General features: G+C 40.7%; 1 protein-coding gene across 4 annotated transcripts in view; it reads right to left on the bottom strand.

The window, feature by feature from the left end:
* SLC26A5 (solute carrier family 26 member 5) overlaps positions 1-14,378 on the bottom strand; it is a 34,221-nt gene that overhangs the window by 2,524 nt on the left and 17,319 nt on the right. For 3 of the 4 annotated variants that reach the window (XM_040062801.2, XM_040062802.1, XM_040062803.2), the window contains 13 exons: positions 13,666-13,847; positions 12,295-12,459; positions 10,774-10,926; positions 9,437-9,519; positions 9,195-9,342; positions 7,414-7,527; positions 7,020-7,097; positions 5,806-5,901; positions 4,919-5,025; positions 3,708-3,777; positions 2,224-2,316; positions 1,193-1,315; positions 102-308 (listed from right to left, as the gene is read on the bottom strand). In XM_040062801.2, coding sequence (XP_039918735.1) covers positions 102-308; positions 1,193-1,315; positions 2,224-2,316; positions 3,708-3,777; positions 4,919-5,025; positions 5,806-5,901; positions 7,020-7,097; positions 7,414-7,527; positions 9,195-9,342; positions 9,437-9,519; positions 10,774-10,926; positions 12,295-12,459; positions 13,666-13,847 — 1,619 coding nt within the window. Of the gene's footprint in view, positions 1-101; positions 309-1,192; positions 1,316-2,223; positions 2,317-3,707; positions 3,778-4,918; positions 5,026-5,805; positions 5,902-7,019; positions 7,098-7,413; positions 7,528-9,194; positions 9,343-9,436; positions 9,520-10,773; positions 10,927-12,294; positions 12,460-13,665; positions 13,848-14,378 lie in introns of those variants that run through there. The other variant, XR_009207776.1, reaches the window with a different exon arrangement.

Consider the following 14,378-nt stretch of genomic DNA (forward strand, 5'->3'; position numbering starts at 1 on the left):
ATTGTATTTGAGCAGGAAGTTATGTCTCATGCTGACAGGTTCCTTATTAGGTATCTGAAAAGTTTTCTGTGGGGTTTTCTGGGGAAAAAAATCCTACTCACCGATTTTAGTGTTTTTGCTCCAACGGAATCCACAAAGTTCACTGGGGTGAAATCCAGAATTAAAGAGTGAATATTTGTTTTGGGTTCCACAAAATGTTCATGCTCATCATGAGACATGTCTTGTACACTAGAATCTGCAAATTTTCCATTCACAGGTAAGTCATCACTTGCTATCTCATGTTTAACACTTGCTTCTACGTCGTTAGTCTGGGAGAGAAGATGAATAAAGCTTAAAGGCAGTCATTGCTTTTTCAATGCAAGTCCCTTTGCTCCCCTCACTCATGTGTTTAAGCCTTTAAAAGGGACAAGCTCCTGGTCACTACAGAAACTGGCTTGACATGCACACACACTTCCATGTCTTGTGCATATCAAGGTTTGTTCTCTTAAGCCCAGCCTTTTTACAGTCACACAAAAGCAGCTTAAAGCTGTTATCTCAGGACTGAATTACCCACTTCCTTCAAACACTGACACCTGTTCATCTTTACTGATACATTTTTATTCCATCTCCTTGTCTTATCCCTGGCTGATTCCATCAAGACCTATATATTCAAAATATATGTAAGAGCAGCAATTGGGCTCTCAAGTAAGGCCTTTTTTAGATTTCCCATGGTAAAATCACACACCATCTCCCACCATGGCAGTGAGTTTAAACATGCCTAAAAGTACAAGCATGTCCCAAATAACCCTTCTCAGTGTGTCTTGGCCATGCCAGGATTAGCAGAGAGGATGGCACCTTCTTGTTACAGGGGCTGCTAATTATAATTAATTTTATTATATCTTATTTCTGAATTATTATTCCAAGCGTGTGGGGAGGGGCAGAGGCAGGGTCCCTTTGATTTCTGCCAACACCACTGGTGAGACAGGATGAGAGTGTGGAGAGTTTCTGTGCCACTCTGTGCTGCCTGAATGCAATCGAGGTCCAACACAATTATCCAATATATCAGTGAGCCTCTGATCCTTACACTGCTCCTTCAGCCACCTGTCCCCACTGCACAGCACTTGCTCCCTAAGCAGCACACCTTGTACAAGACACAAGAGTGCTAACACCTGAAAGCAGCCTGTAAGCTGATAAAGCAGAGGTAAATATTTACCGAAGAGCTCACGAGCTTCAGCACAGCTTTCGTTCTGTATTTGTTTGCTGCCTTTATCTCCCTGGCATGGCGCTTCTGGGCTTTTCTCCTTGCTGCTAATAAGGCACCAGGGTCCACTCCAGTCTGTCAGAAGAAAAAAGTATGATCAGAGGAGATTCAGCTTGTTAGGATGGCACTGGAGTATCAATTTGCACTGAATTAATCACTGCCATAAATTTAATCAAGAAGCCTGCGTTTTCCAGCTTCCCTTGGTGGGGGTGAGAACGGTGTAAAGAAGGAATCACCTTGGCAAGCACTGTGTTAACAAGACGAGGGAAAGATGCGTCTCATTCTTTCCTTGAGATCAGAGAGTGTCGCGTTTCAACCGAACGCTGATTGGAGTGCAGAGAGCAAAGGCGAGAGAAGTGCACTGGGCAATAATCACTAATATCTCTTGCTTTGTGAGGGCAAGTACCACCCACCTGTTTTGTACAAGACTCGCCATGGGAGCTACAGGAAAAGTTTTCAGAAGTTAGTAGAGGCGCAGTTGTCCCCGGGTGAGGCGGCTGTGCTGTTGCCACTGCCACCCAGTGAAAGCACGGGTGGCACAGCAGCCAGGCACCCTGTGTGCAGGTCACCCGCTGCCCATGAGAGGCACTAAATGACCACACTATTCCACGGTCTTACACTCCAGTGAAGTTAGTTACCCAGCAAGGAAACTTTTGTTCCCATTCTGTTTTCAGCTCAGCAACTAGTTTCCTGCTGAAAAAAAAGGGTTTGGCCGGTTTGTGCTCTGCACCCACCACTTGCCACTCACGAGCGGTCAGGATGAAGCTACACTGTCTGTTTATTCCCTCCCACCACGTTGTTGCTTCCTAAGAGAATCTGTAGCTGGCTGGAGGGTCACCTTCTTGTATTTTACAGATCACCAGAGCCCTCAGGCTGAGAAACACTGTGCTAAGGGCCACACTAAAGGACCTGAAAGATGAGCATGTTTCAGAAGCCAGTTTGAATTTTCAGGACACAGACATTAAAGATTTTACTTTACTCACCTTCTTCTTCAGTGCTTTTGTATATGACTCACTATTAGCAAAATAAAGAGATGTATTAGCTTGAAATATTTTGATTCCAGGACATTCTTTAACCTAAGGAAAATATTGGATGTGCACAGTTAAACAGAATAAAAGCTCCTGTGTGATCACCAGACACATGAACACGCAGCAGTGCAACAGCCAACCCTGGATGCTCTCAGCACGTGCCAGACAGAGAAGGTTGGTGCTGTTGTGAGCAAAGGCAACCAGATTGGAACCTCCCCCTTCCCAGTGTAATACTGCACACTGTCCATGCCTGGTAACATTTCTCCTTTGATATTACACCAAAATGTACAGCCATAAAAACATTTAAATATTTGCAGTTCTCTGATGTTGCCATTTGCAGCTGGTATTACCATGAGGAAATTACGCACTCCTAGAATTGCTTCCTTTTAGCCTCCCTTTCTACAGGCATAATAACTTATTTCCCTCTTTCTCTCATTTTCTTTCTTGACTCCCCAGGTACCACAAAAAACCCCCAACCTTTCAAATCTTTGGTTTTATCCAGACCTTCAGACAGGACTTGATATTCACTTCTCTCCCCTACTTTAAATGCAGTCAGCTCCAAACAGGCTGAACTGTGACATTTTGCATGCAAATGAGCAGGCCAGCAGCAGAGACCCAGCCTGCCATATGCTGCCAACCCCACTTTTACCCAGGAGGAAATGCTGACTGCATTCAGTGTAACAGAAATGGAGTCTCCTCTCCTTTGCATACAGATATAAATGTGTGCACTCATAGTCCTGCTTTGCATCATATTTAAAGCAGAGCCCAAAACTTATCTTTTTTCCATAGGTTTTTACAGACTGGTTCCTCAGTAAAGGAGGATGTAACTTTCATAGCAGCATCTCTGAGAACATAGCAGAGAGTGCAGAAAGTGTAGCTGCATGTTTATATCCACCACACTGACAAAATGTAATGCTTTCATCGACTTCTGGTTGAAGAAAATGGAATTTTGAGAAGCTAAGTGCATGGTGAGCAATTGTGCCATTAATCAGGTATATTTAATGAGCATTATGGGGATGGGGTGGGATGGGTGGGATGCTGTTTGGAACAGTTTGTGCTATTCTGAAGAACAAACAACTTTGGATCCTGGGTTCCATGGATTCCATGCACTACTGCCACACAAATAAAGAAGGTTTCCTGGTATGCACTTGTGTACATAGCAGGGTTAGCAGTGGTATTCCTCAGCTCTTGGACAATGGAACTAGTATAGAACTACTTTTGATCACAGCCTGGTGGAACGACGTGCAGTACACAGAGCTCACATGTTGAGCAAATCAACTTTTACCGCTAACCCCAAATTTACTTCTTTCCTCTCAGCACAGGTGAATGCTCAGCATCCAGCACTGCATGGGCAGTGTGGAAGGGCAAAGCAGAGAATTGCCACAGCTGTCTTTGCCCCACTGGATGAAACTACTCAATGCAGAAGAATGTGTTCCTACCTCCTCATATTCTTCCACATCACAGTAGATGTCAGTGTTGGGAATCTGACCAAGGATTCTGTATTCAGGCCTAGAGAGAAAGGAAACCAACATTTCTGTATTATAAAATGGAAAAGTGAGTGTTTAACACAGATTGAAACTTATCTTAAATTGTCATTCAGCAGGCCTGTCTGGTACAGGTATATCTAAACATGATTAAATGGAGTGAGCAGTTTATAGCAGAACACAATAAAAGAAAGTTTGTTTCTGTCAGTGCAAAAACAATTTATAAGCTTGGCACTGAAATGCTGTCATTTTCTGGAAAGCATGCAAAAGCACAGGGCAAATTCTCTGCAGCACCAACTGGTGCAACTCTATTGACTCTCTTGCAAATATGCAAACTCAAAATGGCAGAAAATATGCTGCAATTTCAAAGAGCCACTCTGCTCCCAGGACAATGCCTAAGCAGATGAATATTCCCAACTCACAAGAACTGTGACAGCAAAGTACATTACTGTTCAGTTTGCAAGAATAAAACTGTATGGAGGTGGCAGAAAAATACTCTAATTTATGCAGAGAGGAAATCTCACAATTTGCTTTCATTCCAATGCATATGAAACCAAGACTTTTACACAGTTTCCACCTGTCCCAGACCTTGAGCCTGGAAGCCTCACATGCCACTCCTATCCCCAGACACAAGAAATCATTTCACTGTAGACCTGGAAAGCTTCACAGTAAGAGCTTTGCCACTTTGAATGGGGAGAAGTAACTTGAAAACTAGAGGAACAGCCACACTTTTTTACAAATCAGAACTTTCTTTTAAAATACCTAAGCATTCAACCTGTGATAACCTGACACAACTTCAGTTTGTTCGTGACAATTAGTGCACACAACATGTAATCATGTACTGGAACTGGCAGCAAGAAGATTTAAAGTTCTAAACTCTAAGGATTAAAGGAAATAAACAAGAAGATTAACCACTATGAGAAATGACAAATCTCCTGTTTATTACTGAAAGTGCAAGTTCATGCCCTCTAAAAATTTTGTTCTCAGAAAAAGAAAGTGTGAACCCTGGATCAGAGCCAAAGGGCATGACCTATATTAGGAAGGAAATTCCATACAGCATGCAGTTGAAGAAGGTGGAATGAACTTCTGTTTATTTGCACCCCTTAACCAAACAAAACCACACAGAAGATCAGCAAACACTAATTTTGATAAAGAAGAAATCTGACCTTTGTGTTCTGTAAATAACGGTTATCATTGCAAATGTTACTGCAGTAAGCAAACCATAGTCTAGTCCAAGGATAAGAGAAGCCACAAAAGCTACCACCCAGATGGCCTAAAACAAAGAAAAGGTCTGAATTATTATGCATCCTTTCCTGTTAACAACAAAAACAACAGCATAACCCAGCCTCAAAACCTATATATCACTTCTGATCAGAAATAGGCTCTAATGTAGCCCATCACGATGCCAGATGGGAATTGCCTTAACCTTTCAGAAGGGCATAAAAGCTCCAGGCTCTAACTAACATCTGACTAACTGTCACAATATTAATTAATACCTTAAGTCCTGCTCTCCAAGGAATCCTGTTCTATCACCACACTCCTTTGGGGGTTTTTTAGGATAAAAAAAACCCAAAACACTCAAGGCTTGCAAGTAGCTCTAACTCAGTTCCACCAGCCAGTTCATCCAGGAAAGAAATGCCACCAAAATGTTCCCTCCAATACACTCTTAGATCTGGCCCACTCCAGCCACGTGTTTGGTTTGTCTTAAAAGATGGCAAATACCTCCAAAGTGGTTTTCTTTGTTACTCTGTTTTCAAATTCTTCTCAAGACATTCCTACAGCCTTCAGTGCAGCTCCTAGAGCAAAAACTGCCAGAGCTTTGCTTTTACTGCATCAAAACTACTTCTGGCCTGAGTTACAAGATTGTTGAGCAACAGCAAAAATACTCTTGTCTCCAACAAACCACTCTTCCAGAGTACTTACAGTTCCCTGTCTTATGTTCATCTGCAATACAACACTAATTTGTAACTCCTTGGTAAGTTTCTATGTTGTTTGGGGGAAAGCAATGAATTTAATATAGCAAAATATAGGCATTGAGCTGTGCAATACTCACCAGCTCGATCTTACTGGTTCTCCAGAAGTGCAAGACATCTCCAAACTGTTTAAACATTCCCTTCAGGTTCACCATGACAATTGCAGCTAGCACTGTCTAAGAACATTACAAAAATACAATTTTCAGAAGCAAAATAAACTCAATGCCAAGTTAGAACTTCAAAGAATCACAAATAACTACTTCTGTGCTTTTTAGCTGATACAAGTCCACTGAATAGATTTAAAACCCCACAACTTTTCAGGTAGCTCAGTGGACATGTGCTTTTACTGCAGTTGCAGAAATGGCAAGCCAGTTCAGTTCGATTTACTCTTTCCTAGCAAGAGGAATCACATGCTCCTGCAGCTCCTGCTGCTACACTTACAGTGCCCAAAGCAGTAGACTGTAATCTTAAATTCATGTTTCTCTACAACATACTGAAACAATTCCTGCAACAGTCATACAGTTGTAACCCAAGGTCCAACTCCTATAACAAGAAACAGGAATTGTGCATTGCCCTTTGCTCATCACCAGAAACAGATTTTTTTTTTTAAGTCAGAAATATACTTATTCACATAAATATATTTTTATACAAGTAAGTATAAATAGGAGCAAGCCCAACTCATTATGACGAGCCATTATCCAACCTCAGCCTTCTACTAGCCAAGATGGGACTTTCTTATAACTTTTTAACCTCAACCCAGAATTTCCATGCTGCAATCAAATTTGGCCAGCTGGACCAGGGTAGTGATCGTCCCCTGTACTCAGTATTTCTTCATAGAAATGTTTGTCAAGAATTGACAAGGCTCCCCAGGAAGTGGTTGAGTCACCATCCCATTTAAAGTGAGTAGATGTGGCACTTAGGGACATGATTCAGTGGTGGGCTTGGCAGTGCTGAGTTAACAGCTGGACTCAATGATCTTAAAAGTCTTTTCCAACCTAAATAGTTCTAAAGGGGAATTGCTTGAAGGTATTCTTATGCTCTAAAGAAAGAGTCCAGGATATCCAATACTGCATCCCGGACTGTTCAAAAAAAGCATGCTGGATCATTCAAAACATTTTTCATTTCTAGGCTAATTTACAGCAAAAATGCATACAAAATTTAAAGGTTTCTGGATCAAAGCCTAGCTGCTGTTTACTAACAGCATAATCTCCCCTCCCATAATCTCAAATATTAGCAATACTCATGGGCCTCTGTTAACAGTCAATACAATGCCTAATATGCAAAACTCCCTTACCTGTGGTAGTGGTTCAAAAAGGTAACCAATAGCCACAACCACCAACAGAACCATAACTGCAGCAAGTGTACCTGCAACCTGAACAAAAGAAAAAAAAAGGCAGAGATTATTTAGAAGTGTCCCCAAGGGGAAATATCACTGATTAGCTAACCCCTTATGCTTTCAACAAGGCTGGTTGTTCAAATGACTTTTGATTCTTTCCATTCAGTTCACCCATTTTGCCTATCACGCCACTTTCTATCCTGACCCAGTCTGGGTTTGAAACATGAGAAACTCCAGTTATTTCTTCTGGCCCAGGCAGAGAAATATAGCCATCTAGATCAGCTTCAGACTTCAGTTTTGGAGCTCCAAAGAGTGAACTTTGTTTGGCTCAGGATTTGGATATTCTGCATACCTGAGTTCTTCCACCAGTGCTTTCCTGGACAAGACTCCGAGACATTGAGCACGTGATTGAAAAGGTTTGGAAAAACGACCCCACAGAGTTGCATATTCCCAAGGCAATAAGTTCCTGTGTTAAACAGCACAGCAAAAAAAGCCAAAGGCAGTTATACTTAGCAGGTGTATCAAACTGGAACCATCCACAGACATTATCAACCACATCTTATTTACAGTCCTAGCAACTTCATTGTAGATAATAAGCAACCTAATTGTAGCTTATGCTTGTAGTTCTCACACATGCACAAGCCGATGCATTCTAAATCATCTGTTAAATAAAGTCTCTGATGAAATGCTGTAGACATTTCCCATCCCTAAGTGTTAGAAGAATTAATCAGACTGAAAACTAAAATGAATGACAGCACTACTTGCTTTAAGGATTTCTTCATCTTGGGGATAATTTGAATTTTAACCCTGATATACATGAAAAATATTTTCTCATGCAAACACCATTCTTTGCTTCCCACCCTATGTGTTTAAAACCATGAGCAGCCCTGCTTGTGTTTCCATGAGTGGCAATCCATTGCTGTAGGTGAAAAAACCAATGAGTGTCCACTGCTTCCTCAGGGAAGATCCCACATGAGAACTGCTCCCATGAGTGAGGTCAGAGGTCCATCTATCTCAGTACTGCATTTCTGATGCCTAAGAAATGCATTGCTTGTAATGAAGCCTCTGCAGATGACTCTGCATCTTGCTGTTTGTAACTGAGTGATTTGAGTCATACATTTCCAGTAATTCTCAATGAGTTTTACTCTTTGTGTTTGTACTATCTTCTTTGGATTAATTTAAACACTTGGCATGCGCTGCTACTGTGACAAGGAGTTCCACAGTTTAACACCCAGGTGAAGCAGCACCTGGCACCTCCTGAGGAAAAGATTTAGATGCTTAGCTTGGGTCAGCAATGATTATGTTTAAGGTAAATAGAGGACAATGACACGAAGGATGAGATTCACCTGACCAGATGTAAAACTCTGTAGGTAAACTTCATTCACTCTCAGAGGAAGGCAATCATTTTGATAAGGGGGAGGAAAGCTGATCTGTGCTGTGTCAGATGTGTGCTCTAGGAGATGTGTTACAGCACAGGAACTCTGTCTCCCTTGACACCGCAATGATATCGACCAGTAATCCAACTGAAGTATTGATTCTAAATTGCACAGGAAGGCCAGAGTAGGTGAGGAGGATATATCATTTTCATTTTAAGGAGTCCTAAACACAGTTCTTATCACTCAAATCATGCTCAGAATGCTAAGTACAGACAGGGCCAATTGCTGCCCAGAAAATGACAAGTTCCCCATTTGCAATGGGCGGGAAATAAAAAGAAACTATAAAACATAATTGGAATTTTTAAACTCTAGACAAGAGTTCTTTGACACATAAGGTGCTGCATTTATCACATGGGACCTCTATGCTTTGCTCTATTACAGAAAGCAGAGAAAATGTAGCTGCTCATCAGGACAGTATGGCCAAATAATGTTTATCCCAAAAATTAATATTCATGTGTATGTCCAAGTATAGCAGAAGCAGGTTTCCCAAAATGAAGCTAAAAGTGAAACTGGTTATTTAAACACAGCCAGAAGAGGAACTTAAACTAATTCCTGGCCTTTAAATGTGTAGGCTATCAAAACTCTGGCCTGATTCCTCTACTGAAAAAAACCTAGGTTTTGCCAATATCACACTACTTTAACGATGTAACAAAGGTGCTACTGAGAATTTTCAACAACACAACTCCACTACTTTTACCTGATTCCCATCGATGGTGTAACCATGTTTAATGGCAAAGATCTTGGCCATTGATGCAGTCATTGAAAATCCAACTATTGCTATTGCTATTGCATCCATAAATATTGCTGGGATTAGCTGAATCTCAGGAACTGCTGGTGCACGTAACCTTGGAGATGAAATTAATATTTACAAATTAATATGATAAGAACTATATGAAATGCAGAAAAGGCACAGTCTTAATAAGAATGTATGATCCCTACCCTTGAGGAATATTCCCAACAACATCCACTTTGTATGACTCATTCAGATTCATTCCAGCTGAAACTCCTGTGCCAATAATGACCTAAAAATCCACAAACACATTTGTAAACATTATCTAAAAAGAGATAAAGCCACCTGAAGAGATATAAAGGTTAGCTGACGATGATTAATACACACAAGGGGTTACATTTATTTGTCAACCAGTTTTCTATGTGTTAGAGGCTAAAAAAGCAGACAAAAAGGAGGAAGTATCATGATTTTCCCTTCATCATGTCCAACTCATCCTGATTTTATAGTTTTTTGTGAACAGTTAAATGGAACATGCTACGGTATGATATGAATCACTCAAATTCCCTTTGCCTAAGCCAAGCTCAGGCAAATTAGTGCATTGGAAAAATTAAATGCAAGGACACTCCTGCCTGTGTGCACTGGCTTATTTGCATGTGCATAGTCTGTTACCTGTAAAGAGAACTGATGCAACAGCAAAGGAACATTGTTTTGCCATTGCCTATCAAAATACCCTATTACACCATCTCCCTCATCTCTCACCAGCATCCCTTCTCTTAGCTCCTTCTACCTAGATTGTGCCCATAGCTTCAATTACTCCCTTTCTTGACTCCATTATGTGCAGTTTCTTTGAGAGCCGTAGTAATCAGAGAACTCATTTTTAAATCAAATCACTTTTAAAGGCAAAAGTTTGTCTGAGCTGTAGGCTTTGTGTGTATTATGGTAGTCTGTTTTATACAGGTATTTTAAAATTGTTGTTTGAAACAGAATCAGTGCTGCAGCCAGTGATCAGTCTCAGAAACAGAGAAAGAATATTAAGTCCTGATGGTTCCTGCTCTTCTTTCTGCTACTGCATTTCAAAAAGCAAGCAAGCCCTGCAGAACCTCTTAACAGGCATCTGTAAGCACCTTCCTTCAGGAAAGGGTTCTGATCTCTTGGACTCCAAATGGGAAATGCCACTCAAGACACTCTGCTCTGTCTTGCAGAGAATCAGTCAGGCGCCCAAACTCCTGGAGGAGGGTTTTACAATACATATACATCTACTCATTGCTATAGGGGACTGGGGGTGCTGAAATTGTTTTTCATTTCTTCTTTGTGACTTTATGCTTTCCATATGGACATTCCAGTTCTTAATTTTAAGAGAATCCAAACTTTCAATTGGATTAAAGCTTAAATGAATTATGTTCAATGGAAGTTACTCTTAAGCTTGGTAAGATAAGACAGAACATGAGATAGTTTCTACAGCTTTAGAATAGTTTTTTTTTATATATATATATATATATATATAAAAACTATATAGTTTAGCCATAGAATTTCCCAACTGGCTTACCACAATGATCTCCATAGGAATAGGAACTGGGAGCTTCTTCTTAAACCGGAGATTGATTTCCTTGCCAATCAGCAATAGAACAATGCATGTTGATCCAACAATCAATGCAGCAATATTGGTTGTTGTTATTTTTGAAAACACGGCAGCTAGGCTCTGTAATATACCAGAAGCATCATAATTATTCTTAAGAAAATACAATCTTCACAGAGATTTGCCACAAAAGAGCAAATTATACATTGCTTTTCAGCTGTGGTTTCATTCTAAATTTATAACCACAGTGAACGAGGGCCTCATCAAAATACCCATTTTTCCTACAAACACAGGAAGACAAGAGCATTTCAGTGAGAGAAACGTACTGGAATCATCTACAATATCAGTGTTCCTTAAAGGGGACAAAAATCTGAAGAAAAAACTTTAATGGGGTAAAAAGCCTAAACTAAACCATGTCTCTCATCATCAATGTTTTCACACATATTCCTCAGTGGCAGCTACCTGAAAGCAATAAATGCAAACTTCTAATACCTTCAAATATTCTTTGGCAAGTCACATTTACTTAGAGCTACACAAAATATGCTAAAACAATAAAGCTGCTGATAGAACTATTGAGGTTGCCATAACAATATGGTTAAGTAACAGTGATCCTGCAAAGCTGCTGAACTGGCCATTATTCCAAATAAGCTTTTAATTGAAAACGCTTACTAAAAGGGTGTTAGAAAAAACCCTGCTGGAATACATAAGTTGCTAGAGGATAAATAATTCCCCATACTGATTATTCCTCCTTCTTCCACTGCATTAAAACAAATAAATAACCTCTGGAGAGGTCTTTGAAAGAAGATGAACATACTGTTCCTTATGCAGATTGAGAATTGCAACAACTGCCAGGATGTTATACATTCAAGATGCATCCTGAATTTATAACTTCCCTTCTATTTGTTTGGCAATTAGTATGACTGGTTCCCAGATCAGTGAACTGAACAGCAAATTCTGGAATTAATCATTAATGCAGACTTGTTTCCAAAAGGTTTGTTATATCTGCACAAACATACAAAAGTACAAAGTATTTTCTATAGCCTCCATATAGATGAAATTCTGAAGCTTCATTATTGCTGAGCCATCGATCTGCTCAAAAGCTTAGGTTTTCACAGACAGCTGAGATCTTCCCTTTTTTCCTACTTAAGAGTGGAAAGACTCTGAGAGTAACATTTCCTGGCTTGGGAGAAGATGCCTGATTTACAGTGAAGCATTTCAGGAGCAATGAACAATATCTGTTCATATTACAAAACTACATTCAGCAGAACCCCAGAATCAGCCCATCTCAGACCATGTGGATCTATCAAGTCACACTTGGGTTGCACTTCCAGATATTCATATATTGCTATGGCACTTAACGACCTCATACCCCGTGTTCAATACTGAAGATTATTCTACTTAGTGCCAAATAATACATAAAACCAGGAAAAAGCTTAGGAACTAGGTCCAGACAACACAGAATTTGCATGTTTAGTAAGAGGAGTTACTCACATACACAACTGAGAGGGGTCCACTGTACCGGCTAGTCTTGACACCAAGAAGGTACTTTAACTGGGAAACAAAGACATGGACTGCAGCTGCAGTGGTAAAGCCTCGCACCAGAGGCTCCGTTAGATAGATGGCCACAAATCCAAATCGAAGCAAACCTAAACACAACTAATGAGAAAGAGAAGTGTCGACCACGTGACTCCCACTATAGTCTGGACATAGCACACAACCCCACCCCTCTCCTTTCCTCAGTGCCCAAGCCAGACTGGACAAACCTGAACTTGGCTTCTCTAAAACCAGTTCAGAAAACAGCCATCAATGCACCCAATCTTCCATGCCACTGGCAGTCCACTGGGAGAAATGGGTATGTATGAATGTATGTATGCATTATTTGCATGCATTTATGGACAGATTAGAGAACATCAGCTGAGTTTTTCTGATGGGTTAGGAAAAAAATGAAAAGGGTAAAGATCCCATTTTTTTTTCCAGTCCAGCTAAGATGCCAGATAAAGTCCTGCCTCCAATGCCTCCATCCCCAGTTCTGTTACGTAGCTGCCAGAAAACAGCCTGTGTCCTGTTGGAGTCCAGGGCATTCCTTTGGTTGCCCTGGAGGGTCAGAGACCTGGGCAGGGGGGTCTGGGACCCCAGCCTAGAGCCCAGGGCTCAGAGAGACACTGGATTTGATTTCAGTCCATGGGAGAGGCTTCTTGCACTGCAGGAAGCATTGCAGGCCACAAGAGTGTGAAAAATAGTAGTTTAGTATATCACAGGGTGAAAAAACAGTGGATTTAGGATTTTTGGCATTGAAGTGAATAGGGCAAAATAGAGAATTTAGGCCGTTGTCTCTTTCTTCTTTATTCTCTTTCTCTCACTCCATTTCTGCAGTGACGTGGCACAAAGTAGTTAGTGAGGATTGGGTCAGAGTAAAGATGACCTTTTTAGTAATAGTGATAGACATTAGTAAGAAACAGTAAATAAGAAATACGTAGCAATTAGTATAAAAGATAAGGACAACCCAGCTCGGGGGGAGACGTGACAAGTCCAAGCTGCAGCAAACATCTTGTTGAGATGAGAAAATTGTAAGATAAGAACTAATAAACGAAGCATGTAACCTGAAGACTCCGTCTCTTCCTTCGGTTTGGCACAGAGCTTTGCAGAGGGCAAAAAGACTCTAAAACCACCTGAATGCCAGGGAATTTAAACTCCTGCAAAAGGAGCCCCCGACAACTGCCGTCCCTGAGTGGGCAGAAACAACTGGCGTCCTACACGGAGCAGTGCAGAAGCACAGGTCTGGTTACAGGGGATCCACCATGGCCCAGCACCCCCTGCATGCCCAGTAGCAGCAGCTGCCCTTACAGCAAACTGAGCACATACCTGGATAAGTCCTGAAAGAAAGGCGAGAGCCACAGCTACCTGCACCCTCTTGGTATCCCTAGCACTGTAATATTCAAGGACATCTGTAGTATTAGTAGAATTAGAGTCCAGAGAAATCATTCCATCGGGCACTTCTCTCACAGCAACGCCACCAACCATCATACTAACCACAGCAAAGGTGCCTGAAGTAAGAGAGAGGAAAAAGTAATTGCTTAAAATCCTGGCGAGATTTTTTTTTTTTTTTTTTTTTTTTTTTTTTTTTTTTTTAGGAGTGGTTCTTATTGCGATATATAGAATTAAACTAAAATAAGAGTTTTCTACCTAAATAATGTATTTTTTAGTCCCCAAATCTGCTCCAGTACTCCACACCATTGAACATACACCTCTGCAGTAGGTAAATACCATCATTTTTTTCCTATCTCAGTTTCTATTTTGCAAATTAAAGATTCATCCTGGCCACACAAACAGATGACTGCAGCAATGAAATCATAGTTCAGCAGTTTGCAGCACACATTTCTAGATCTAATCTGATACAAGATGCACTTCTGCTGCTTCCAAAGTAAAATGCATATACTAACAATAAAAAGTACTGGTTATGTTCCACATATTTGCATTTCTCCTATGCACCTAAATTTGAATTTATGGAAAAAACCCTACACTTTCTATTCCTCCAATTTTATTTTTTACAGCTTTATTAAACACACACACACACA

Source organism: Hirundo rustica, chromosome 4, assembly GCF_015227805.2.
Source record: "Hirundo rustica isolate bHirRus1 chromosome 4, bHirRus1.pri.v3, whole genome shotgun sequence".
NCBI classification, from domain to species: Eukaryota; Metazoa; Chordata; class Aves; order Passeriformes; family Hirundinidae; genus Hirundo; species Hirundo rustica.